This window comes from Asterias amurensis, chromosome 9 (genome assembly GCF_032118995.1).
Source record: "Asterias amurensis chromosome 9, ASM3211899v1".
NCBI classification, from domain to species: Eukaryota; Metazoa; Echinodermata; class Asteroidea; order Forcipulatida; family Asteriidae; genus Asterias; species Asterias amurensis.
The window spans coordinates 12,632,190-12,658,895 of record NC_092656.1 but is presented as its reverse complement, the minus strand read 5'-3'; the positions used below and the strand labels follow the sequence as shown (position 1 = coordinate 12,658,895).

The 26,706-nt window shown below is 38.1% G+C and overlaps 4 protein-coding genes across 4 annotated transcripts; all 4 read left to right on the top strand.

Annotated features, from left to right (window-relative positions):
• The first annotated feature begins 356 nt into the window (after nucleotides 1-356).
• Nucleotides 357-7,383, top strand: LOC139942029 (uncharacterized). Its single transcript, XM_071938698.1, has 2 exons — nucleotides 357-725; nucleotides 5,079-7,383. The coding sequence occupies exons 1-2, from the start codon at nucleotides 677-679 to the stop codon at nucleotides 5,876-5,878; spliced, it is 849 nt and encodes a 282-aa protein (XP_071794799.1). The 5' UTR covers nucleotides 357-676; the 3' UTR covers nucleotides 5,879-7,383.
• Nucleotides 7,384-11,920: 4,537 nt separating this feature from the next.
• LOC139942026 (uncharacterized) lies at nucleotides 11,921-16,297 on the top strand. Its single transcript, XM_071938694.1, has 2 exons — nucleotides 11,921-12,207; nucleotides 14,347-16,297. The coding sequence occupies exons 1-2, from the start codon at nucleotides 12,156-12,158 to the stop codon at nucleotides 15,456-15,458; spliced, it is 1,164 nt and encodes a 387-aa protein (XP_071794795.1). The 5' UTR covers nucleotides 11,921-12,155; the 3' UTR covers nucleotides 15,459-16,297.
• Nucleotides 16,298-18,406: 2,109 nt separating this feature from the next.
• Nucleotides 18,407-21,270, top strand: LOC139942028 (uncharacterized). The gene is made up of 2 exons (XM_071938697.1): nucleotides 18,407-18,547; nucleotides 20,079-21,270. Exons 1-2 carry the CDS (start codon nucleotides 18,499-18,501, stop codon nucleotides 20,477-20,479), a joined length of 450 nt encoding a protein of 149 aa, XP_071794798.1. The 5' UTR covers nucleotides 18,407-18,498; the 3' UTR covers nucleotides 20,480-21,270.
• A 1,876-nt stretch (nucleotides 21,271-23,146) lies between these two features.
• Nucleotides 23,147-26,480, top strand: LOC139942096 (uncharacterized). Its single transcript, XM_071938788.1, has 2 exons — nucleotides 23,147-23,566; nucleotides 24,902-26,480. The coding sequence occupies exons 1-2, from the start codon at nucleotides 23,527-23,529 to the stop codon at nucleotides 25,570-25,572; spliced, it is 711 nt and encodes a 236-aa protein (XP_071794889.1). The 5' UTR covers nucleotides 23,147-23,526; the 3' UTR covers nucleotides 25,573-26,480.
• Nucleotides 26,481-26,706: the final 226 nt, after the last annotated feature.

Below are 26,706 nucleotides of genomic sequence, written 5' to 3'. Positions count from 1 at the left end.
ATCGATCATTTTGAAACAGATAAGGGGAAATGTCAAATTTGATCGAACAAATTCGATAGAAGTTTCAACCAAACTGACTTTAGGAGACCGACGCGTGAACTATGCATATAACTATCGGTCACTTCATGTGACATTCAAGTTTATTTTTTCCCTCTTTTTCTTATATTTCTCTTAACCCGTTGAGAGTGAAGGTGGAAGACAGAAACAGATGACTGTTGTTATAAGTTTGCTCCTTGGCCTTTAACACATCCCCGAAGCTTGTCTTAAAGACGTGACGGCCCCCTGTAGGTGCTCAACTCTACACGGACCCCACCTCTCTTCTAACTCTACGTAAACTGTGGGGGGACTCCTGCCTGCCTGCAAGACAAGATCAACCGACAGGAAAACAAAACACAGCGGATGTGGGACCCTAACTCGGGGGGCTTCTGCTGGCCGGCAAGCGACAGCAGCAACTAAACTACGCTCCCAATAATGAAGAGACTACTATAATTCGATTATAGGTCTCGTTTACGGTGAGGCGCTCTGGATAAACTTCAAGCTGCGGAAGGACCGTCTATTTTTTTTTTGTCAAGTGGACGACCCATAAACCACACTTGGTGTGGTAGAGACCCACTTAAACTCTCTTTTGTTTTCAAAGCTTCGGGAGGTCCAGACATAGGACAGGAATTGAGCCGACATGTCTTCCCGTGGACAAACCTCTCTCCTCGTGACGGTGATTTTGATGGGTAAGTCTGGCATGTTTATTAGCCAACAACGCTGACCGTTTTTTTTTTTTAGCGATTCATCCCCTATGCTTAACGCAGTCTTTTACAGTCAGCGCCATTGGGCGTAGCGTGAGTAAGAAGGGGATGGGGGGTTAAATTTAAGTGAATGACGCAAATGGGGAAACGTCTGGGTAAGGAAACGCGACACGTGAGCATGATTCAGAGACCTCAGGAAGGGAGTTTTAACGACAAGTTCTTATTTATAAACCAACTCAACCGCAAGACATGAATAACGTTTAAATAATTTTGGGTCGAACAAAGAAAAAGTGACTAGATTTGGACTTGAACCCGCGACCCCCAGTTTAACATGGCGACATGCTACCAGAGTGAGCTATACTACAGCCCAATGCTAGCTTTCCCCCTTTTCATTTTTTTGTGTCAATATTTGTGTTGTTTAATGTTTGAAGCCTCGCATGGTGTTAAGAATAAAAATAGTAAACTTGTGTGTACAACCATGTAGGCACATAGTCTCCGTGTTACCTGTAAAAACTATTAAAAGGCAGTGGACACTATTGGTTACTCAAAATAATTTTAGCATAAAACCTTACTTGGTAACGAGTAACGGGGAGCTGTTGATAGTAAATTGTGAGAAACGGCTCCCTCTGAAGTAACGTAGTTTTCGATGATGAAGTAATTTTTTCTACGAATTTGATTGCGAGACCTCACAATTAGATTACGAGGTTTCGAAATCAACCATCCCGAAGCACACAAATTCGTGTGACAAGGTTGTTTCTTTTTCTTTCTTATTATCTCGCAACTTCGACGACCAATAATTGAGCTCAAATTTTCACAAGTGTGTTATTTTAAGCAATATGTTGAGAAACACAGAGTGAGAAGACTGGTCTTCGACAATTATCAATAGCGTCCAGTATCTTTAAAGACAATGGCCCTATTGGTAATTGTCAAAGTCCAGTCTTCTCACTTGGCGTATCTCAACATATGCATAAAATAACAAACCAGTGAAAGTTTGAGCTCGATTGGTCTTCGGGGTTGCGGGATAACTATGAAACACGAAGTTGTGTGCTTTCAGATGCTTGATTTCGAGACCTCAAATTCTAAACGTGAGGTATCGAAATCAAATTCGTGGAAAATTAATTCTTTCTTGAAAACTACGTAACTTCAGAGGGAGCCGTTTCTCACAATGTTGTATACTGTCAACCTCTCCTCACTACTCGTTACCAAGTGAGGGTTTATGCTGATAATTATTTTGAGTAATTACCAACAGTGTCCACTGTGTTTAAATACAACGTAACGTTTTTCATTCACCCTATCATTAAACAAAAAAAGGAACCCCATTATAAAAACAAAAACAAAACATTTATATAAAAGGCATTTGTCATAACACCGTATATAATTGCTTTACATTTCGTTTAGGAACTCTACTACAGACAAGATGTAATAATAAAATAAATAACTGATTTTAGTAAGAACACCATCAACAAAATTTAGAACAAGTTCCTCACATGTTATTGTTTATTCGTTACGTTTGATTAAGCTATCGTAACATAACCGAATCAACAGATGCAAACGCCTGGCAACTTCCGTTTAATCTCGCACCCTCCTTGGTTCAGTACAATTATAGTTTCGCCTTGTTTTGTTTGTTTTAAAATAAGACCAAGTATGGACTAGGGTTGGTTGAACAGTTGTATAAGCACATCGATCCTTAGTGGTATATTTCTGGGAAAATAACATAGCATATTGAGGTTGGAGTTGACGGAGACCTTAAGCAACATTCCAGTGACCGTATAGATGAACATTTCGATTTGATAGACAACATTTGTTAAATCGTTCACTAAAAGGTCACTCAACGTTCGAAGACAGAACACCAACATAACAAACGACGTGTTCATCTGATGTTCATATCATTATAATAATAATAACTTCATTATCAAACATCTGATGATATCACAGCCAATACTTGGTATCCCCCACCTCCTACAAATTATATACAATTACAAACTGTATAAAGTTTTGTTTCCTATCTATAATCTGAAAAGATTAGAGCAATGGTGTGCTATTTGCAGTAACGGTATTTCACATACCAGCCATTGAAACGAGTGCCATAATTTGATAACAATACAAAATTCCCCACAACGATCATACAAAGGCAGGATAGTTAACACTGAAAGAGGGCGGGGTAGATTGTCTTAATTAGGCATTAACATATCAGTTGTTTCGAACTGGAATAATCATAAGTACAATGGTTGCAAAGCATGATACAGTTCAAGGCATTTTAGAAGTTGAGCATTAAGAGGGGAGAAGGCAAGTATTGCACAGTATCGGTCGGCCTTGGGAGCGGATTCAGAAGGGATGGGATGGTGTGGCAAGGCGTGTATACTGCGAGTGGAGGTTGGTCTGGGAGAAGAGACAAGTGAAATACCTTCTGGGCCCGAGATGCCAGTAATTTTAGTCGACCAGAAATTATGAGAAAAGCCCTGTCAGAAATTCACACAGTTATTAGAGAAATTACGACCATTATGAAATAGCCAAAATATGAAAAACTACAAAATATGAAAAACTACAAAATGTGCTGACGAGAGTTTTTGTATATAAAAAGGTAATCTTGAAAGTAAGTTTTTTTTTTTTTTTTTTTTTAAATAGTGACTCTCCATCCCATGCTGATGTGAGTTCAACCCCATATGGTAAACAAATTGTTAAGAAAAGGTATACTTATAAGGAGTTATATATATTTTCAGATTTTGGTTCGGCTCTGCAGAGAACAGCTACATTGTTTACTGTTCCAATTCGTCCACAAAAGGTCATACACAAGACCTGGAAATACCTATTAGATGTTTCATTGTTATTTCCGTCCAGTTTATTAACAAGGTCATTATTGCGGGAACGGGGGGGGGGGGGGGGGGGGGACACCCCAAACTTAGGTTTACATCCTAACCGCCCTCTGTTGAAGACTGGTTTTTGACAATTACCAATAGTGTCCAGTGTCTTCAAGCAAGGTGTGATGTCTATGGTGATAATGACTTATTTTAAGATTAATCTTTTTTGATTTTTGTGTTTATAATCAATCGTTTTTATTTTAAAACTACAACTTGATAAAGAATCGGGCGATACAACAAACGAATTGTGTCCCAATAAGTTTGCAAAACATAAAATGATGACCATGAAAACAAAAACTGGCTTTCTTAAAAGCTAGGCCAACATCACAATTAGGTTCATCCTTTTGCAGGACTGTAGACAATGGAAGTGGCTTGAAAGATCTACTATAATAATAATTGCAACATCCCGCTTTTTGAAACTTAATGGCCCCATTCACACGGCTAATTTCCTCTCCAACCTTTGATGACCCACATTAAAGTGTTTGGTCCGGGTGAACCCTCGGAAGGAACACTCTGGATGTCTAGTATCCCAGACCGGAAACCAAAGTAGATTATTAAGAAAAACGTGAACAATTTAATTTCAGGTTTGCTTAGTGGGAGATTTAAAGGGAAGGTACACGTTTGGTAATTACTAAAAAAAAAATATTAACTTAAAACTGACTTGGTAACGAGCATTGGAGAGCTGTTGATAGTATAACACATTGTGAGAAACGGTTCTCTCTGAAGTAGCATAGATTTTGAAGTAGGGGTAATTTCTCACTAAAGACTTCTAGCTAGAAGTCGTTTATTCCTATGAAACACACAAATTCGTCCAACAAGGGTGTTTTTTTCTTTCATCATTTTCTCCCAACTCCGATGACCATTTGAGCTGAAGTTTCCACAGGTTTGTAGTATGCATATGTCGAGATACACCAAGTGCGAACACTGGTCTTTGACAACTATCAATAGTGTGTATTCCCTTTAAACCCAGATAATATTAAGTGGTTTACCATGTGCGGTTTTTTTTTTTATTAGGGTTCATATATACTAGACGCAATATTAGATGATATTCACTGTATAATAAATGGGGCTCAAAAGCGCTTACTCTCTGTACAAAACTCGCGTGTTACAAATAACCAGGATTCCAGGAACTTTGAGGCTTTTGACCCGATCTGAGTTATTATTGACCGATAGTTTGTTAGTAAATGGATCTAACTATACGCAGAATCCGAGTTAAAATTGCATTTCTTACAAACTTGTTTTCGTGGTCAACCTGACGCATAAATGGGTTAGGGCGAGTGCAGTGCGTTCAGAACGGGGTTTGTACACATTTTACACCATGGTTTATTGTCAAATATTGATACACAACAAAATAATCGAACGTTAATCCAGAAAGGAGTACATTTGTGTATATCAACACCATGGTGTCAATGTTGCAGTGTACCGAACTAAAACAAACACCCTTCTTCATTATCTGTTTTTTTTTTTTTTCCATTGACAGTGTTGGTGCAATGCTTCCAGGCCGCCCCTTTAGCTGAAGGCTCTGGGAGTCAAGTTCCCCAGCTGGTATCAGGCGGAGTTGCTCTCAGTCCAAGATGGTCTGAAATCGTCATAGACCAGGAAGGAAGCGGTGGCGAGTCCGAAGCGTCACAGTTCTCATCGACTTCGGATATTCTCTCGCAGTCGAGTAGTCTCGAACCGTCAAGCGAAGTTTTCAGCAGCTCCGACAACGCCGAGCCTTACGGCACATCCAGTGCAGGTGACTCCGATTTTGTGATCGAAGAATCCGGTGTCGATACCGAGGAGTCGATACTCATTCAGACGACGACGGTTTGGCATGAGTTGGACGATAACGATTTTGACCTGGACGGTGAAGTCGGTCAGGGAGGAGGGGAGGAGCCTGGCACTGACCAGGAGGAGGGGGATAATGTCGACAATGAAATCATGAATGTCACACCAACAGAAGCCGAGACGACAACGTCTGTTGAAGACAACGCCATCCCCGGTGGTGTACGCAACAGCCCGATCGAGTCTGGCGAACAGGAGAGTAACAACTTGAACATCATCTCGAATGTACTTGGGAACGAGGTTGGGGATCACGAAGGCCGAGTCAAGGGGGGCGTCGGGACGCCTAACGAGCCGAATGAGACCAGTGAAAGCAGCGGCATACCAGGCTCGGGAGTCATGGCGGTGGTTATGTTTGCTGCAGCGATCGGAGTTGGTGCATTGATTAGTTTCATTATGTTTAGCGTGTCTAAATTCTTTAAGAAAACTACCTCCCGTAACAACGACCCCAAATAAATCAGAAAAACTCTGCGGACATTTAGTTAGAGTACTAGACCAGACGTTTAATTGGTTGTCTTAGCTTTCTACGAACATAAAAACATGCAGTCAAGTGTATTCTTTTGGATACATTTCACACAATTGTTGTACATTTTTTACCTTTAAAAATATACTTATTTCCAAGTGAGAAGGAATGTTTACATTAAGACTTTGCTCTAAAATTATAAAGGTTCTTGTAAAAAAGAGGGCACATCAACGAACATTTAAAAAAAAACATGCTAGCAGACTTAATCTTGGCTATATCTTACCTCTTGTAAAAAAAGGTAATTATTTACTTTTGTCAATTGTCATTGATGAAGTTTGATAGAGCTAAACCAGAAGAATTTTGCCCGTAACAAGATTTACTTGTATTACATGGTAACTGAAGCCAACAAATATGTACATTGCCTTTGGATTGTGCGCTTTCTTGTCTATTAGAATGTTAAGAAAGAATGTTTGTTCAAAAATTACTGTTTTAAAGTAGAATGTAATTATATTCTACAAAATGGTCCCTTAAATCCATTGTGTTGTTCTTTTGAATTGAACACATAGAACACAGCCAGGTATGTAAAACTAAAATATCGCTTTCTCAAAATAGCGGACTAGATCGTGAAACAGTTTATTACCTTCGGTCCGTTTATTTAAATTTTTCAAAAAAAAAAATGAAAAGCTGTTTTTTCCAAACAGGAATAATTTTGAGAGATTTTAAGGAAATGCGTTCAAAAAAAATAATCTCCTTGGCGTGGTGAATGAGATGTCATATTACTGTAATTTAAAATACTGGTTGACTAAGGTCATTGACTTAGGTCATTTCATTGCACTGAACTTTAACCTGTGATCTCTTGAGATAGGGCAAGTTATTACATAAGACACTAGCACGCGTATTCGGCCTCTGTTGACCGGTCCTAATTAATTATGTAGCTCCAATTTCACCCAATTGATACCGGTACCATACTACACCAGTCTAGACCAACGTGTAAATGTTGGGCAAATTTTGGGTGAAGGTAACTGAAGATTTTTAGGGGATGGAAACGTCTCGCAGGACAAAGGTTTACAACAATATTCCGGAAAACACATATCCACTGAGCTTTGCAGCACAACATATTGGTATTCGTAGGAATTTCTAAAGACCATGTCATCAAGGCAATTTACAGACAGGGTGAACATCAATCCACATGATAAAGTCATTATATTTGTTTTAATGTACAGTAGGGTAGTAAGACAAAAATGCATGCTGAATTATAAGTGCTTCTTTTCGCTTGCGTGACATGGCCTTCATGAATCAAACCCTGATTGGACCATGCTCCTATGTTGATGCATGGGACAGCAATGAATAAAACGAAAACAAAATACACAAAATGATCGTTAATATCAATGTATAGAATAGTTGTATTGTCATTCATAATTGCTTGACAATGTGTATATAAAATTGCCTGGTATTTTTCATTTTAAGAAAAGTAACGTGCAGGTTTTAAAAATTTAAATAAAATAACTTAACAAACGTTAAAGCGATGTTTGTTTTATTCTGTTTGTCTGTTTTAAATCATTTTGGAACTTCTTTAGCAGTAAAGCAAACGAAGAAGTGTATAAAAAATAAAATAAGATAAAAAATAAACAATAAATGCTTTAGAGTTTTACTAGAACATCACTGGATGGGAGCACAAAACTCAATAGTTATAAGAATGGAACCTCCATTGAAGTCGCAAACTTCGGTTACACGAACATTACATAATAAGTATTACACAATTATTGTGTTTGGCTAACAAATCGGTGTCTGGCAGTGTAGGCACTTTATGTAATACACCATATACATAAACTGACAAACCTCTTGAAGTGTGAGATCGATTGCCCATCTGGGTCAAGTGAAAATATTGAAAACCCGGTTACACAATTGCAGGACATTGTTGCAAAAAGTAAAACGAATAAAACGCTCAGGGAGCGATAAATTTGACAATTCAGACACATTCGGTACTTAATTTGTAATATAAACGACTTTCAACGCTTACTGTCGTGGAGAATGAACCATTTGTATACAATTTAAACATGAAATGGGTATGTTTAACTACTTGTTTATTTTATTTTTTATTTTTTATAATTACGTGTCTCTCTGTCAAGTAATAAAGTACAAGATGAAAACTGAGTAAGTAAATGTAAATAAAAGCGGGTTTGAAGCCATACACATTTGTCTATAGCGGAAATTGAACCCGCGACCTCCGAATCACCTAACACGAATTGAACCATCAATCCTTTTTTGGCAGTCTCATGAGTTTAGGAGTGTCTTTAGTTTAGGAGTCACACTCAAGTGTACGATGTAACCTTGTCTCCATTCCATAAAGTATGGCGGTGAATCTATTTTGAGATGCTCATTTACTTGTTTTGCATAACAACAACTAGTTGCATAAGTCTTCAGTAACAATACAGTTCAAACCCGTGGCTGATAAATTGAATTGTTAACTTGCGGAAACTGACACATTGCCCGTGTCACTAATTAGGTCTTCCTATTTTGGACTTGGTTGCAATGGTGGGTTTGGGGATAAAACATCAGAGACATACACATACATGTGCATGGTCGGCTTTTCATAATAAGAAATGTTTGTTACTCATCATGTTTTATAAATAGGAGCTCTGACGTACAGGAAAGTATAAAAGCAGATTTTATCTCGTCATTCTCCCTGCGTGCGATGACAAGTGCGTTACTTAAAGGAACACGTTGCCTTGGATCGGTCGAGTTGGTCTTTGAAAAGCGTTTGTAACCGTTTTTTATAAAATGCATATGGGTAGAAAGATGTTGTAAAAGTAGAATACAATGATCCACACAAACATGCCTCGAAATTGCGTGGTTTTCCTTTTACCTTGCCGACTAACACGTCGGCCATTTATGGGGGTCAAAATTTTGACTCCCATAAATGGCCGACCATGTTAGTTCGCACAGTAGAAGGAAAACCACGCAATTTCGAGGCAAACTTGTGTGGATCATTGTATTCTACTTTTAAAACATCTTTCCAACCATATATGCATTTTATAAAAAACGGTTACAAACGCTTTTGTTTTGACCAACTCGTCCGATCCAAGGCAACGTGTTCCTTTAATGGTTTCAGAATAGTTTACCATTTAACCTCGCGTTGGTTTCAATGACTTCAATGAGAAACCTACATTTTGTGAATATGAAAAGATTCATTACAAATTGTTTTTTTTTTTTTTTTTTTTTTTTTTCGCTTGACGCTATTGTAAAGTTGGTACATTATCTTGGAAATTATTTATACGACTTAAGTGAGTAGATGGGTAAATATGTTTAACTAAACCAAAACGATATGGCCTCCCTTAATAATACCGATGTGGTTCAATATGCATGTTTTGGTTAAAAACGGTTGTTTCAAGGCAGTGGACACTATTGGTAATTACTCAAAAGAATTATCAGCATAAAACCTCACTTGGTTACGAGTAATGGGGAGAGGTTGGTAGTATAACACATTGTGAGAAACAGCTCCCTCTGAAGTGACGTAGTTTTCGAGAAAGAAGTAATTTTCCACGAATTTGATTTCATGACCTCAAGTTTAGAATTTGAGGTCTCGAAATCAAGCATCTAAAAGCACACAACTTCGTGTGACAAGGGTGCTTTTTTATTTCATAGTTATCTTGTAACTCCGACGACCGATTGAGCTGAAATTTTCACATGTTTGTATATTTATGCATATGTTGATATACACCAAGTGAGAAGACTGGTCTTTGACAATTATCAATAGTGTCCGCTGTATTTAGGTAATCCCAACCATTAATATCAACCGAAGAGGGGGGGGGGACCATAGACATCTAAAAGCCGGTTACTCGAGCTAATTTCTTCTTCTGGGAGATACAATTTGACTAATGTAAAATTCCATTGTGACCGAAGAGCGAGCCAACTCTCCACTTTGTGCACGATTTATGAATACTATTTACATTTCTTGATTGTCATTTTCGTTTTACTTTATGCAATAACTTTAGTCCGGTTGGAAGTGGTGGTTGGGGGGGGGGGGGGGTGACGCACTTCATTGATACTTTTGTCTAACTTGTGTCTACTATTTGAAAGTGTCCAGTTAATTGTGAGGTTTCCAATTTTGAATAAATAGATACATGGCGTAATTTGGCGGCCATCTTTGTGGCCGTCTTTGATTTTGACAAACAAATTAAAGTCGGCAAAAGCTTTGAGCCAGACACCACACATAAATAATTGAATCCGTTCAGTTAGAAAACAAACCCACGGGGCACATTATGAATCCGCACTCTTTTACACCTCACTACTTAAAGAAACTCTTCACGAGACTGCACCTTACATAATCTAACCTCTTGACCTCGACTAACCGGGAAGTCGGGTCAGACAGTGAGTAATGACCGGAACTTTACACAACCTTATTACTTAACAAGAGGTCTATCAGCTCTCTTTTTGTTTGTTTCAAAACCTAAACATTGCAACTTGTAACCATTTTAGGTAAAATAAACACAGATTTTAAAGGGAAAACATCAGGAAATCAAAAATGAGACATTCAATGTTGCTCAACACGAAGTTAACTGTCCCTCGATTAGAGTTTAAGGCCAAACTGAATGAACAGTTTCCGTCTAGTAATTCAATCAAAAACTGTTGAAAGTTAGCGCCACATTAATAATGTGTTTGTGTTTGTCAGTAATTTCGACGGGAAAAAAAACAACAACACGTGTATCCAGGAAATCACAACTTAATTTGAGAATTCTGTTTCCAGTAAAGGCTCGATTTGTTTAGCTTCTTTATAATGTTTATATAAAATTTAAAGTTTATACCACGTCTAAACTATTACAGTTTAGACTAGTTTTGGTTAAAATGATAATAAAAAATAAAAAATAAAAACACTTTGACAGCATGACGTTCTTTCAAAAGTCTTTTGTCTTCAAATGGCAGATGGCGTAAAAAACAACAACAACAAAAACAGACAAACAACAAATAGTTATTCCACCCAACATGTTGGGAATTACTTTTTGTTGTTTGTATGTTTAAGTAAACATAACTTTGATGATAAAAGACTCAGTAGCATTTTTAAAAGAACGTTATGCTGTCAAAATAAAATCTCACTGACTGCGAAGGTCATGCTGGCACAATTCCTACCCAGTAGTGTTCCCTCTGAAATGAAATAAAAAACCACAAACAATGGCAGATGGCGTAATTAAAAATAAATCATTCGGGGAAGGTGTAGACAAAATCATCGCATAATGAGTGGAGGAGGTGGCTTCACAGATTTTGTTTGTGTACTGTATTTGAGGAGCTTCTCTGTTGAAAGGTTATTGGGAAATATTAATGTTGTTATCCCCCCCCCCCCCGGAAAAAAAAAAAGAAAGAAAAAAAAAAAAACCTTTACCGACAGTTCAGTTTCTCAGATCGTGTATTCTAGTTGCAGATTAGATTTCGGCTTGAACATCACAACTCCCAATTTTTCGCTATAATCTAACAAACACGAACACCTTTTCAACTAAATTGTCCACTGTTAGTTTTATGGTATCATACTTACAGCTAAGTTGTATTTAAACAAACAGTAGGGTTCCAATTACCAAGCGATCACTCTATAACCTTAACATATTATTTGATAGGTCTGTAAAATTAAGCGTGTTGTCTTCCCTTTAAGGAAACAAATGTTTTGAAGGTTTCCTCTAGGCACTTGCTGATTTCTTGACTGAAACCTTTTAGTCCACCACCCATTGTCCTTAATTGACCCATCCTATATTCTGTCAACGACGTCTTTGTTAAAAACAACTTTAACCGCAAGAAGCAACTGTGTTGCCAAGATATATTTTTATCTCACGCCACAGTCTGTGTTTAATGACACCATAGAGCCAACCAAAATGCTCGACGTAATTACAGGCCAAAATTAAAAACATCAAGGGAGTTAATTTTTCTAATGGAGTCTCTTCCGGTTCGAACCGGAAATTCAAACATCATTTCGATGCCAAGATGTCACCGTAACGTACAACATGACGTAAGCTTGCCTTTTATATTTTTCAGTAAGCATAAGCACAAGTTTATTTTAATAATGTACGTGGTATGAATGACCCCAACTACATTTTGTGGTAAACAGGGTCTGTCAACTTCTCACGTGAAGGGGGCCTGGAACACGTTGCGGTGAGTCAGCTAGTACCGTGATTCTATACATCCTTGGGCATGCGACAATCCCAGCCGGTGTGAGACATCCACGTTTCTCGGTCCTTTTTTTCTCTCTCGCTCAGCCGGCTTCAGGACGTCTCGATATTAGCTACAATGGCGTCTAAGATGAATGCATTGTCTGTTCTTATCGTTGTTCTTCTTATCGGTAAGTTAGTCATATTTCAGCTTTTAATTAATTTATTCTGTTACGGTTTAGGATCATGGATTGGTGGAAACATCGGCCGTTTGGGAATATACTTAGACAATTATTTGAAAATGGCAGCCATCTTGGAAATGCAAGATTTCGCATACTACTTGAGCAGATCTTCCGATTGCAATGTTAGCTGTTATAAAAACTAAAGATTCCTTTGGGCAAAAAGCAAAAACTTAATGGGACTAGGCTGATAGTTTGGGGTTGTGTCGGTTTGTCTGTCTATTTTGATGTACAATTTGGTTTAAGTCAAATCTTCACCAAAACTTTCCCGGCTTTTTTTCTGTTTGGGTAAGGTATCAATTAAATTTACTTTGTTTGCAGCATAAACTTCATAAATCTGTCTAGCAGAAATTCTGCTTATATAACATACACTTGCTAAGCAAATATTGAGTGCGGCACCAGCCATAAAAATGCAAGCTCAATGTAATTCTGGCTTGCAGGTTAAACCTGTTACTTCTAAGGAAAATTCGATGCTGTGCTTAGCAAGGTGTTGTGCTTACATGCTTAGTTAAATATGTTGGGGTGGGGTGGGGGGGGTAGTAAATATATGGTTGTGCTTATCCATGAGTTGTTCAACGTAAGCTGATTCAAGAAACTATGAGGATGTGCAAGTGATTCTGAAAACAAAACTGTCGACCAATATTTTACTGTCGACCAATATTTTAAAATCATTGTAAAATTATTGTCGAAAATCTTGATATAAAACTGGAATGGTTAGTGTACGAAGTTATTGCAACAAATATTCAGGAAGATGTTCGTTTAATATCATACAGAAGCCCTCCCATGGCGCACATTTATTTTAGTGAACAATTTTGATAAAATGGCTTTTTTTTTTTTTTTTTTTTTTTTTTTTTAAATCATTTTTCTGTAGTTTGAAAACAAACTCAACATCAACATCAACATCGGAGCCATAATGTCGTCTTATTTTAGATATATAAGTCACATGACCATGAGTCACTTGATAATGAGTCACATGACAGCTGACATTTACACTCATATTTGTTTAGTTTTAACATTGAAGGAGCAAGGTTTGCTTTTAAATTAGGTTGTTTCTTCGAAACAGCTGTCATTTTGCTATACCCGGTCACCTGCATCATTGATAATAAAACTTATCAAACATCATGAAAGTGCATTGTTTGCTTTTGAATGTTAACATGGTTTTGCCTCCTATAGATTTGTGCAGTCAATTATAAACAAACAAACAAACAAACAAACAAACAAACAAACAAACAAACAAACAAACAAACAAACAAACAAACAAACAAACAAACAAACAAACAAACAAACAAACAAACAAACAAACAAACAAACAAACAAACAAACAAACAAACAAACAAACAAACAAACAAACAAACAAACAAACAAACAAACAAACAAACAAACAAACAAACAAACAAACAAACAAACAAACAAACAAACAAACAAACAAACAAACAAACAAACAAACAAACAAACAAACAAACAAACAAACAAACAAACAAACAAACAAACAAACAAACAAACAAACAAACAAACAAACAAACAAACAAACAAACAAACAAACAAACAAACAAACAAACAAACAAACAAACAAACAAACAAACAAACAAACAAACAAACAAACAAACAAACAAACAAACAAACAAACAAACAAACAAACAAACAAACAAACAAACAAACAAACAAACAAACAAACAAACAAACAAACAAACAAACAAACAAACAAACAAACAAACAAACAAACAAACAAACAAACAAACAAACAAACAAACAAACAAACAAACAAACAAACAAACAAACAAACAAACAAACAAACAAACAAACAAACAAACAAACAAACAAACAAACAAACAAACAAACAAACAAACACGTCATTAAAGGGACAAACGATAACATACGAAAACAAAATAGTTGATGGTATAGACATGTCGACTAAAAAAAAGTTGTGACTACTTTAAAATAGGTGCATCGGCGTTTATTATTTATTTGTGGTGTACTCACACACAAACGAATGTTTGCGCACTGAATAATATTCACTTCAACCTCTTAAGAAAAATATCACTGTATATATTAGGCTGTTTTCATCCGTATGTTTTTTGTGTAACTCCCCAGGCACAGCATTTGCCCAGAATGACGAGAGCAACGAACAGGTTGATGCAGCTGCTCAGATGGGTACCGACAACGCGGCCGGTGGAACGGCAGGAGAGGTCGATCGGCAGGGGATGGGGGTATTCTTCGGAAACATCGGCGGGAAGGTCGTCCCCAAACCACAGATGACCGGTCAGGGAGATGGCGACGTGGAGAGCACTGAGGCCGGAGGTGCCGCCATGGAAGCTGCTGCTGTCGCAGAGCAGAATGGGGAGGAGGAGGAGACGGAGGAGGAGGCTAACGAGCAAAATGAACCAGAAGACGAATCGGAGGCAGCTGAGGCTGGGGAGGAGAATGAAGAGATGGAAGGAGAGGAGGCTGATGGTGAGGAATCAACGGGAGGTATGCCGGTTATGGGCGGCGAGGAGAAAGAGGAGACCCCAGCGGGAGGCACTAATCCCTTCATCGCTATCAATGGAGGGCAACCTGAGGGTGAGGGTATGGACGCTCCAGAGATGGTTGGTGGTGACGGGGAGGGAGCAGAGATGGGCGAAGCTGGCGATGAGAGCTCTGAAGTTTCCGAAGGAGCTGCACAGACAGCCGGAGTTACCACAGATAGCGAGGAGGAGCAGGGAGCCGACATCGGACAACAGAGTGAGGCTGATGATGAGAGCTCAGAGGTTGCCGAGGGAAGTGAACTTGAATCCTCAAGCGTGATGACCACCAGCGGAGGGGTCCCTGTCGAAGAGGTACCCGTGGAGAAAGAGGCATCAGTTGACAATGAGGCACCAATGGATGAAAATAAATCAGTGGGTACAGAGGAACCAATGGACATAGAGGAACCGGTGGATAACAAGGCATCAGAGGATACCGAGTCAACTGACCTCAAGTTGAACAAACTTGCTGAAAAGGCAAAGCAGCTTTCTGACGGGGTCACGACTGAGCAGCCTGGTGCCACCACGCCCCCACCCACAGAGGATGAAGACGATAAAACCTCACAGGGGCTGAGTGACGCCACCAAGACCCGTATTGCAATCTCGCTGTCGTCCATCGGAGCCGTGACACTGGTAGGTGTTATCGCTATTGTGATTGGAAAGCATACACAACGACGATCTAACTCTGGACCACCAGCATAAATCGTATGGCATGACACTTGATGAGTATTGAGTGGCATGAGTATTGATAGGCCGAGTCCGAATTGGCGGCTATAACTACGGCTATGGCTGTTTCCACGTTTGTTGCTAAGGACGTATCTTGCGTCAAAGCTTGACGACGCTGAAATCTAGCCGTAGCCGTAGCTGTAGCCGCTAAATTGGACACGTCCTTTTAGACCCAATGTTGATCGGTGGTCATTGCTGTCAGAGTTCATGTCTTAAACGGTGTTAGAAGACCATATACACAAATTCAAAAGTAATCGGACTAACGTCTCTTTAAAGTCTTGTTTGTGTTCCGGGGAGTAGTATTGTCGTATGAGAATTGAATGCTGCGGCTACCTGTTGTTCCGCTGTTGCTAAGGACTTACTAAACTTCATTGCATGATGACGCCGTGATCTAGCTGAAGCCTAACAGTAACCGTAGCTGCCACTTCGGACACGGTGCATGATTGAGAAACACATTGGCCAACTCGATAAACAAATTTTGTCAAATGACATTAACTATCGAATACACTTCTAAGTAGTAGAACCTCGAATTGTAATGGTCGAACATATTATTGTTTTCTCACGCCCCAGCCCTCCATGAAAATAGAGCAACTATTACATTTTTAGACACATGGTGGCAGCAGACTTATCAGGAAACAGACACTCCCGGAAAATGGCGCATTCTCAGAACTAGGTAATGATAAAAAAACACTTTACCGGCAAATCTCTGCAACCAGGACCTAAAGACGCCAATTTCCTCATTATTAAAAGCTGCTTCATTTTATAATAAACATATGCAAAATGCAGTCTAGTGCTCAAACATAATAATGTTCTGCCCCCCCCCCCATCCCCGTCCCGCCACCTCCATCCCACCCCCACCCTGTCCCTTCCCACCCTTTAAATTAAGATTAAGAATGTTCGGCTATAAAACCGCCGTTGCCTTGTTACCTTTAAAAGTATCAAGTATTGCCATGTTGAGTTAAAGGTTCCAGTAAATAAACTTATTATAAATTGAACACTCGAAATGTAGTGTTATACCAGGGGCACAAGTTCAATGGTCACAGCAGGTCAAAGGTTGAACGTTGAATTATTACTCCAGCCGTCGATTTCACAAAACTCTTCCTAACTTAAGACTAATCTTAGGACTTAGGACGAGTCCCAACCCTGCACTGTAGCATGCAGACCTTAAGATTAATCCTAAGTTAGTTAGGACGAGTTGCTCGTCCGAACTCGAGATAAGACGAGTCCTATTACTCTTTGTGAAATCGACGGCTGTGTGAAGGGTACGTGCACACATGAAATAACATGGTGACAGTTCATAATTCCATGTACAGCCACAAGCCTGCTTTGACCATTCAAGGACTCAAGTAAGCCTATGATCAATGATAAAGCAAATGTCTACATTGTTTTAAGAATACCAATCGTTTGCACACGATTATGTAGTGAGTTTTGAATATTGTCATTCTTATTAATGGTTTGTTTTCCAAATATGAACTCCCTAGCATCGCCAGCACTGTGATTTCTTCAGCCATTATTGACCATAATAACACTCAATTGAAAAAGAGCACTGGAAATGTACCCTGCTCTGAAAAAAACTCCATCGTTTTAAACATCGATTAAAAAATTATTATAAATCGTTTTTAGAACTGACATTACAGTAGTAGAGAAATAGGATTGTCCAACCCTCAAATTGAATCCGTGATAGACTTCAGACATAAAGCCCCCTTTTAGGCATCTTAAAGCAACTTGGTTTGAGCCCAAATTTGCACAGGTTTGTTGGTTTACTCATTGTGCATGGGATACTGTTGACAATTATACCAAAAGTACACACTGCCTTTAAAGGGACAATAATTGCAACTTCGATGCTACCATATTATCATCTTATTATTTGTTGTTATTTAAGCAGATTAATAATAATTATATTGCAATAAGTATTTGTGTTTAACCATAGTCATCTTGATTTTCAATAAACTGTATGATTTTTTTATTTTAATTTTACTCAAAAAGGCATATTTATTAGGGACATACAGACAAACAACATTAAAATACATTTCTAGTTTAAGGAAAATTACGTTAATGTGATTGTTTGTTTAAACGTTTATTCGGATTTGACGTAAGGCCGTTGCGTCCGGTGTGTTGAAACGCATGTAAAATAACCCATTTCACTTATTGAAAAGAGAAGGGGTTCGCCCCGCTGTTCCTGGCTGTGGCTACTGTATGCGCCGTAGCACCTTGTAAACCCGTATAAGGTGCTATAAATAATAGGGTCTCAGAATGCATCACTTCAATAACCTATAGATCTTTCTGAAAGTTTGTACATACTCAGCGCCTTGAGTACCTAGTCTGGTGGATATTAGCGGCGCCATATAAGACTTCAATAGTATTATATTGTTTCATACGATGCCTTTATTGCTTGATTTGTTTGTGCACGGCAACAAGTTTTAATATTTTATAGATTTACCTCATACATCCTGCATTCTTTAACATTTATGTTTGCTTTAATTGTTTTAGAACGCCCGATTAAAACCTATTTTTAATGTTATTTACTTCATCCCCAAAATTAAGCTTTTAGCATGAACTTACATAAAAAGACATGTTTCTGGAAACTCTGGCACGTTTAATAGTTCACACTTTAACTTTAATTCGTTAAATAACCACGGCTGTTTTAAAAAAATCATGACGTAATCATTTTGTGAATCAGCATACGCGCATCTGACAAGTCAATTAACTTTTACCAGAACGGTGTACTATAGAACTTTACATCCTGTTAAGCGAACGTCCGCCATGACAGCTTTTGTATTCGCCAACGGAACAATACAGTGACGTTTTCTAGTTTCGATTTACTTAACAGCCACGAACAAAACAAAATAACAACAAAACGGACACCAACGGATCAGCATAAAAGGATGAATGTTAAATCCTGTGATTCTAATTATTAAGATTGAGTGACTGCAGCAGGACGTGGGAAAACAAATTCTGTTCGCTGAGTTTTATTTGTGGTACGAAAATAAATCGTGAAGTAAACTGACCTACGAGAATGACTTCAGCTAAGATTATTACAACGTTCTTGCTGGTCGCAGCTTTGAGTAAGTAATTATTTTTGTTTAGTTAAAGGATTTGGGTACTTTTTCAAATTGTCCATAGATTTACATTAAACTTACAGGGTTTGAAGATAATGGTAGTGGAAAGCTTCCTTTCAAATATTACTTACTGAGGTGCCTTAGTTTTTGAGAAATTAGTAAAAACAATGTAATGAAAATACGTTTGCAAATGCTTAAAATAATGTTCGTCTCATGAGACGAAAACTATTTTCATGACATTGTTTTATTTATTACCCCAAAACTGCAGCACCTCAGCACGTAATATTTTCAGAGAAGCTTTCTACTATCATTATGTTCAAACTGTGTAACTTTGGTGTAAATCTTTGGACATTGTGTTGTTTGTCCTACAAAAAGTACATACACCCTTTAAACCATATTTTTGACAACCAAAACTGTTATCATAGGACTGTTTTCTAGAAACTGATCAGTCAACCAACATGTAGAAAACAACAACCAGTTCATCATTTAAGGTATTCGGGAAATAATGCAATATTGACACATCTTCTCATACTCAATGATGATTCGATGAAAACAAACATGATTTTGACATGTATTATAACAATGAAAAAACTATCGCAACACATGTTTTTATTAGGCCTATATCTTAAAAAAAAAAAAAAAAAAAAATCTTAACTGTTTAGCCATCATGTTTTTGAGATTAACATATAAGAATTTGTAACTTTTCAATGATGTGTTTGTTTGAGTCAGCTAAATTCATATTCGAATCAATGTTTTGGGGAAAGTATTGGGGCCCGGAAATGGGTACGAATGAGAAATTTCAAACTTTACGGGGATAATTACTGGGATGTTCTGCGATTGAATTAAAGGGGCAAATTACCTTTAAATTCCTCTCTGTTTGGATAGAGTTTTTCAAGCACTGAAACACACCGGTGTGTATTGATGAGTAAGTTGCCATTAAATATTTTTGCCTCTAGAATTATACGGCAATAATGGGTTCGCCTTGTTGTGTAGTCAACCATTTCGGTTCTACAAAATAGTGGACAGTGTTTTGTCATGAGAGTTGCACAAAACCACAAAATGTCAATTAATTTTCCGTTTAACAATCGCTTTTTGTAGCCCAAAGCGTAAGACCCGAAGCGCCGTTTAATTACAACCGGAATTCGGGAACTGCCCTAACAGAGTACTTTCTTTCAAGGCCGGAACGCCGGAATTAACGAGTCAACCATACATCTGTTATTATACTAGATATTAAGTTGACTAAGTTCAATCCTATTATGATGCCATCTGTGAGCTGATTATTGCCCGCTGACAGTATCTCTTCTTAAAGAAAAAAGAAAAGAAAAAAAATATGGGTACGACATTCAACTTACACATCCTGGTTTCAAACCTTCAAGCTAAGTCTCAACCTGGCTAAGCATTTATTGGTCTGTAACCCGGTAAAAACTTGTTTTAATTGTTTCAGCTTGATCACCAAAGTTGTTTTGTACGTATAGCTTTTGTAACCAAATATGACATTTTGTCTTATAATACTATCACATTCCTGTTTTGTTCACAGCGCTCTTCTTAGCACAGATCTCTGATAGTCGCCCCCTGAGAAAGTTCCGTCGCATGAAGAATCGTCAGCGAATTGTCCGTGATGACAGCGACGGCGATGACAGTTCCGAGTGCGGTGACAGTGGCAACGATGACAGCGATGACGGGGACGATGACAACGGAGACGACAGCAATGAGAATCCATGTAAGAAACCTACGACCACGACATCGCCGACCACAACTCAAGCCACGACGACTCAAGCTACGACTCAAGCCACCACATCGGTCAAGACCACGACCATGCCCCCTACAACGACAACGGTGGCGACCACAGCGATGACGACCACGATAGCAATGACAACCACGCAAGCCGTAACGACAACGCCACCAGGCAGAACTCCGCGAGGTGATGGAACGGAGTAGACACTTAAATCGATGAGTTATTCCAATGTTTATGTACCAGTCCCCGAGCCATTCATTTTATGTAAATAATGATAGACTACCAAGTTCCGTAAGAACTTCCATAGTGATTTTTGACCCCATTGCTACACTAGGAGACAAACAATTATTATTATTATTTTTTTTAATGCAAGTCGCCAGACACATACAAGGTGTGGGCTTCAATTATTTCCCAGAGGCCATTACCTCGTACTCCTAGGGCTGAAACAGGGTTAGCCCTTGTACAGTCGATAGAGACGAAGGCTTGGGTATGATCAGTACGAAGCTTGGCCGGTAGAGCAGATTACAGCACTAGCTCCCGATGGATTGCGCGTATTCTTGTTCTAACCCAAATTCACGTTTAAGACTAAAACTAGTGTGTGAATGATAGTTAATTTAAATAATTGTATGGAGAAGATGTATTTTTAACTGGTTCATAAGTTCATAGAAATGTTCAATGTTTATACAAATTAAAAAAAAAACTCATAAGATTCCCAAACTATGTATAGTTACTTGTTGTATCCGTACCGGGAGACCAATGCCAACATGCAGCTCTCAAATCAGAAACGTCAACACATCTCACTCACTTCTACTGCCGAGGACGGTTTCCTGAATGTCATTTCGCATTGTTATACTACGATATAGACACATATTATAATTTTATTGTGAATTTGTTAATTAAAACATATTAATAAGTAATTAAATATTTGAATTGTTCAAGATGAAAGTATTTTTGGTCGAAGGACTATTATTATTTATACCAAAGTTTTAACATGTTGGCTTGTCACACATTGTGTATTAAATAATAATAAAAACAAATTTGCAATTTTAGTAGGGTTTTTATTTCGACTTGAAGACAATTATCTAATTTGTATGAACTTCTTACTTGACTATCTTAAAACCAGAATGGGTAAATTAAGGGTTTTGTAAAGTGGTGATAACGCAAAAAAAAAATATATATATATATATATATTTGTTAATTCATCTCCACTCTTCGATGACATCGCTGAAATCACGTGGCTGGATTTTTGTGTTCATTTGATGTTGATGAAATCTCAGAGCAGAATGAAAGTCACCAAGTGACGTAGGAAAATTAAGTCAATTATTTATAATTATTTGAATAATTGTGCACAAACTGTGTACGAACAAAACTGGTATACCAAGACCAAGCGATCGTTATTTTTGGCGCGAAGTTCAACTCGTCTTTTTGGTTATGATTACCTCGTGCAAGGTGCGTGCCGCCACGTTGACGTGCACGGTGAAATTTGCAAATAGTAAACTATTTATTGACATTCATCGGAACAAGGCCGGTTTATATTTGGACAAGAGGTAGTTAGTCGGTCGATTGAGCAGACCGAAGTCCACGTAATATAAAACATGTCAAGCGTGGCAGACAACAAATCTGACCAAAGTCTTCTCACTTGGTGTATATCAACATATATTAATAAACTTGTGACATTTTGAGCTCAATTGGTCGTTAAAGTTGCAAAGTTGCGAGATAATAATAACAGAAAACACCCATGTCACACGAAGGTTTTGTGCTTCCAGAAGCTTGATTTTGAGACCTCCAAAACTAATTCTGAGGTCCCGGAATCAAATTCGTCGAAAATTACTTCTTTCTCGAAAACTACGTTACTTCAGGGGAAGTCGTTTCTCACGGTGTTTTGTAACATCAGTATAGCTCCCCATTACTTGTTACCAAGTAAGGTTTTATGCCAATAATTATTTTGAGTAATTACCAATAGTGTCCACTGCCTTTAAGTCCAAACGAATACCATGTGGGTGATGATTTAAGCATTACATGGTGTTGATTATAAGACAAAATAGTAACATAATTTCTGGAACAGCTATTATAAAACGCTCACAGGGAGAAAAATTGGTTCCGAGAGTTAGGCATACCGTTTTTATGGGTTTTTATTTTGCAAGAATATTGGTCTGGTTTTACCTCATAACCGATGTGTTTAAACTACACTGTATACCCGTTTCCTTCTCGAGTTCTTTGAAAACAAAACCACAATCAAATTCTAAATCTGCGGCTCGAAATCAAATTCGAGGAAAATTACTTCTTTCTCGAAAACTATGGCACTTCAGAGGAAGCCAATTCTCACATTGTTTTATACCACCAACCTCTCCCCATACTCCTCACCAAGAAAGGTTTTATGCTAATAATTATTTTGAGTAATTACCAATAGTGTCCACTGCCTTTAAAGAAAATGAAAACTAACTGCATTTCATGTTTTTACTTGGCAAAATGTGTAAAAACAAAAACTTGGCAAACATCTAAGATCAGGAAGAAAGGAGGATGTGGTTCCGACCCCACCTACCCCCGTCCACCCCATTTCCCCCAGAGTCAAGCTTTGCCAGTATACCCTATCTCCCGTAACGCACGTAGACATACTCATACTCACGTCAACAAAAACAATGAAGTGATAGGTTTTACTCTTTTTTACCGCTTAGAATCCGAAACTCAAAGGAAGTCTTGATTATACGAACAAGCCACAAGTGGAAGGAATGACGTCTGGGGTTCATATTGGGCTCTCTCGTGGATCTAATGACGTTATTCATGACGATGATCAAAATGCATTTCACAGAATCTCCTGCAATCTTTTTATTCAGTTATACCGAATGCATTTAAGCACACAGACAGTCTGATATATGTTTGTTCCCAGTCAGTTTATCTCTTATTTTCGCAGCGTGTACATCTGATACATCTAACTTGATTACATATTCTAGATTGCCATTTTGACTCATGTATAGAGAGTATTAACACTGGATGCCCTTAAGTTGCGCTTAAGTTGCGCTTAACTAGCAACCAATCAGAAATCTTCCCGCGTGATTCTCCTGGATGCTAATCAATTCATCCGTTTTGCAGACCCTTGAAACGGTAGTTGTACGTACCGATTCAACATGAGTTTGTTTCTTGTGGGAGTCATTCATGCCTGTAGGAAAGAGCTTTGACTTTTGTTTCATGTGACTCAAGATTTTGTTTTGTCTCAAGAACTTCGTGGAAACCAATTGACGTTGAATCCAAGATGGCGTCGACAGCAAGCCTTTACTTAGTTGCCGTGATAGGTAAGTCTTAAATATTGTTTGTTTAGTTTTATAACCGGGCACATGCGATGATGTAATGGCAACTTTGGAGATTCACCGGCACTCTGACTCATTCCCGGTCAGTCGGATTGTGGTTTGTCATTGCTGATAAGTTCATTAAATTTGACTTTAAATTGTTATGCTGCTAATCAACGTTTTGGTCACACTGGAGTTGTTGTTTCCATTGTGTATATCAATAGGTCTGTTGTAGAATATGGCAAAATGCAGATGCCTCTGCCACCGCTACTCTTCGCTCTGAATAATTGTTTTCATACAAGGGAATGTGCAATTTTGGTTTTGAGAACTGTTTGATTGTTTTATTTCTAATAGTATTATGCATTATTTAAGTAAACAATACAACTAAGTTGTGAAAAAGGTGTTAGCGTCTTTTAGAAACAGCCCAAAATCCAGTTAGGTCCACGCAGTAAAATGTTATTAGATAACACAATCTAAGAAACCTGTCAACAGTAATGTTTATCGGATTGTGTTGAATGTTGTTTATATTATTAAACTCAATGTTTACTCAGTGTTTTATACAATCGCAAGCTGATCTACTTCCAACCTATAAATAAGTTTGTATTGCCAATTATTTGTGTGTGTGATAATCAAACGTTTACCCTTTTTCAGGACTGTTTTCCTAATCAAACAGTATTGTCACAGTTGTTTCTACGCTGATAATAATTAACTGGGATAATTTATTGCACAAAAGAAAAAAAAGAAAATAATCCAATACGACGTCATATTTGTTCTGAAATGAAAATATGTTATCTTTGTATAAACTGTTGCCATGACAACTAAGACTCGGTTTCGAGGAGTTCTGGTTTATATTTCACAATGCAGTAAGATTCATCAACTTACACATAAAAAAAACGCTTCCACAATTTTGTTTTGTTAGTGAAATTGTCACATTTGTTTCGCAATGTACACATGTACGTTGATTGGATTAAAACAATCAATTAAACAAAACAAAAGGTGTATTGTTTTCCTTTCAATGGTCGGAAGGAAGGAACTTCATCCTTTGCATCAGACACAGCTTACTCGCTGAATACGAACAATGCATGTACCAAAATAGTTCTAGAAAACATTTATAAACGTAATTACTCCGTTAGTATGTACTTCCTCGTTACTTTTAATATAGACACCAACATTTGTTGATATTTATTCTAATAAGCATGAACAACTGTGCGTCCTAGTGAATTGTCCGAATTAAAACAGAACAATTATGTTATTCTTGATTGATTAATTGGATCAACCTGTTGTATTCATCTACATTAAAATATTTGTTTCCTGTTTTGTTTGTCTCTGACCTATTTACAGGTTTCTTTATCCTTCCATATGTCATTGAGTCACTCCCAATTAGTATGGAAGATGGCAAACGAGGGCAGCAACAAACAAATGGCTTTGGCGATCAAGAAAGCCAGGAGTTAGCAGGCCAGACCGATGGTGCCGAACAGACTGGTGGAAGCTCCGAGGAGGTAGGCGCGGGAAACACCTGGCCCAGCGTCGGCGTAATCCCGGTCAACCCGGGTCATGTGAACCCAGACGGCCCGGGCCGAGCAGGAGGAGCCCCCGCTGCGATTCCGAGGTATCACCCAGTTGCGGTACCAAAGTACCCAGATATTGGTCCAGCTAATCCCGTTGGTTACCCAAGGATCCCACCGGTTATCCCACCTCCTGCACCCACCGAGTGGCCCGCAGCGGTACCCCTGACCACCCGCACGAGGGGTGATATCGGGATGGAGGCGTTCAACCCGAGGATGAACGGGGCGGGATTTAAACCACCAAAACAAGATGTTCGGCCCAAATCAAAGTCTCCTACGATCTCCAATAACATTGCTCAAATCTCACAAGATGAACCCAAGGCCCCACGTACACAGCCTGTACCCTTCCCAGCAATACTCGCCGTTGTAGTAATTGGTGGGGTTGTCGTCGTCACAACCATTGGGGGCGTTGCTTATTTCGTAGCTACAAGGGTACGGATCTCTTGAACAATAGAACAATGAACTATTCCGTACCGCCACCAAACTTGATTTAAAAGACAAGTTTAAGATAATATGAGTTTTTCAGCTTATTGTTTCTAGCATTTATTATGAAAACTGATATTCAAGTTGTACACAGATTTATAAAATCAGTTGTTTGAAGCAAAATTGTTCTTCCATAAAATCGAACGCACTGGACTCGTTTACCAAGAAGTTATTTTACACAAGCTTTTAATTGTATATATTAAATTTATATAATGTATATGCATCTTTCTAAGTTTATAAAAGTAATTTTGGTTATTTTTTTTTATTTTTTTTTGTTAAATACATCCTTCGCTGAACCCGTTTGTATCTAAACGTTAATGTCTGGATTATGGTTCCCTAACTTGAATAAATTTACGTTCTCAAAGATCAACACTTTCTCATACAACTCACGGTCGACCCCTCCCCCCCCCCCCCCACACACACACACAAACAAACAAAAAAGTTTCCCAAACATCCAAGGTTCTCAAATAACTCAAAGTTCCCAAAGAACACAAAATTATCAAAGAACTAGAGGTTTCACAAAGGACCCATGGTTCTCAAAGAACTGAGGGTTTTCAAAGAACCCAAAAGTTCACAAAGAATTCTGAGTACACATGCAGGTAAACCATAATGCAACATAAAACAATGCAACGCACCTGACAAAATAAAAATTGTAGTTTTTGTATGGTAATGGTAAGGAAAGATAACATTATTTGCTATTTTGGTTGACGTTGCTTTTACATAACTCATCAACTCACTCTAAAATTGTTGTACTTGAAAATATTTCTCAAGCCTTTCACAAAAACACATTGATTTATCAGTTCTTCTTAACAAATTAATGTCTTCAATGTTCGTTATTATGTTTTTTTCTGTACACTACTATGATGACAAAGCAGAAGTTTACAATTAATTAATATAAAGGAAATAAAATATTTTAATTTCAATCTTTTGGGCTTTTAAGCCTTTTAGTTCATACTATTCGTTGTTTGTTAACATTGTACCCCACTTATTGGCTATCCTGTTGGTAAGGTATTGTGTCATACGTGAGATACCTCTTGGCTTCATGGCTTGCATACGTATTTTGGTAATGTTAACCAAAATTATCCGTCCAATCGTCCA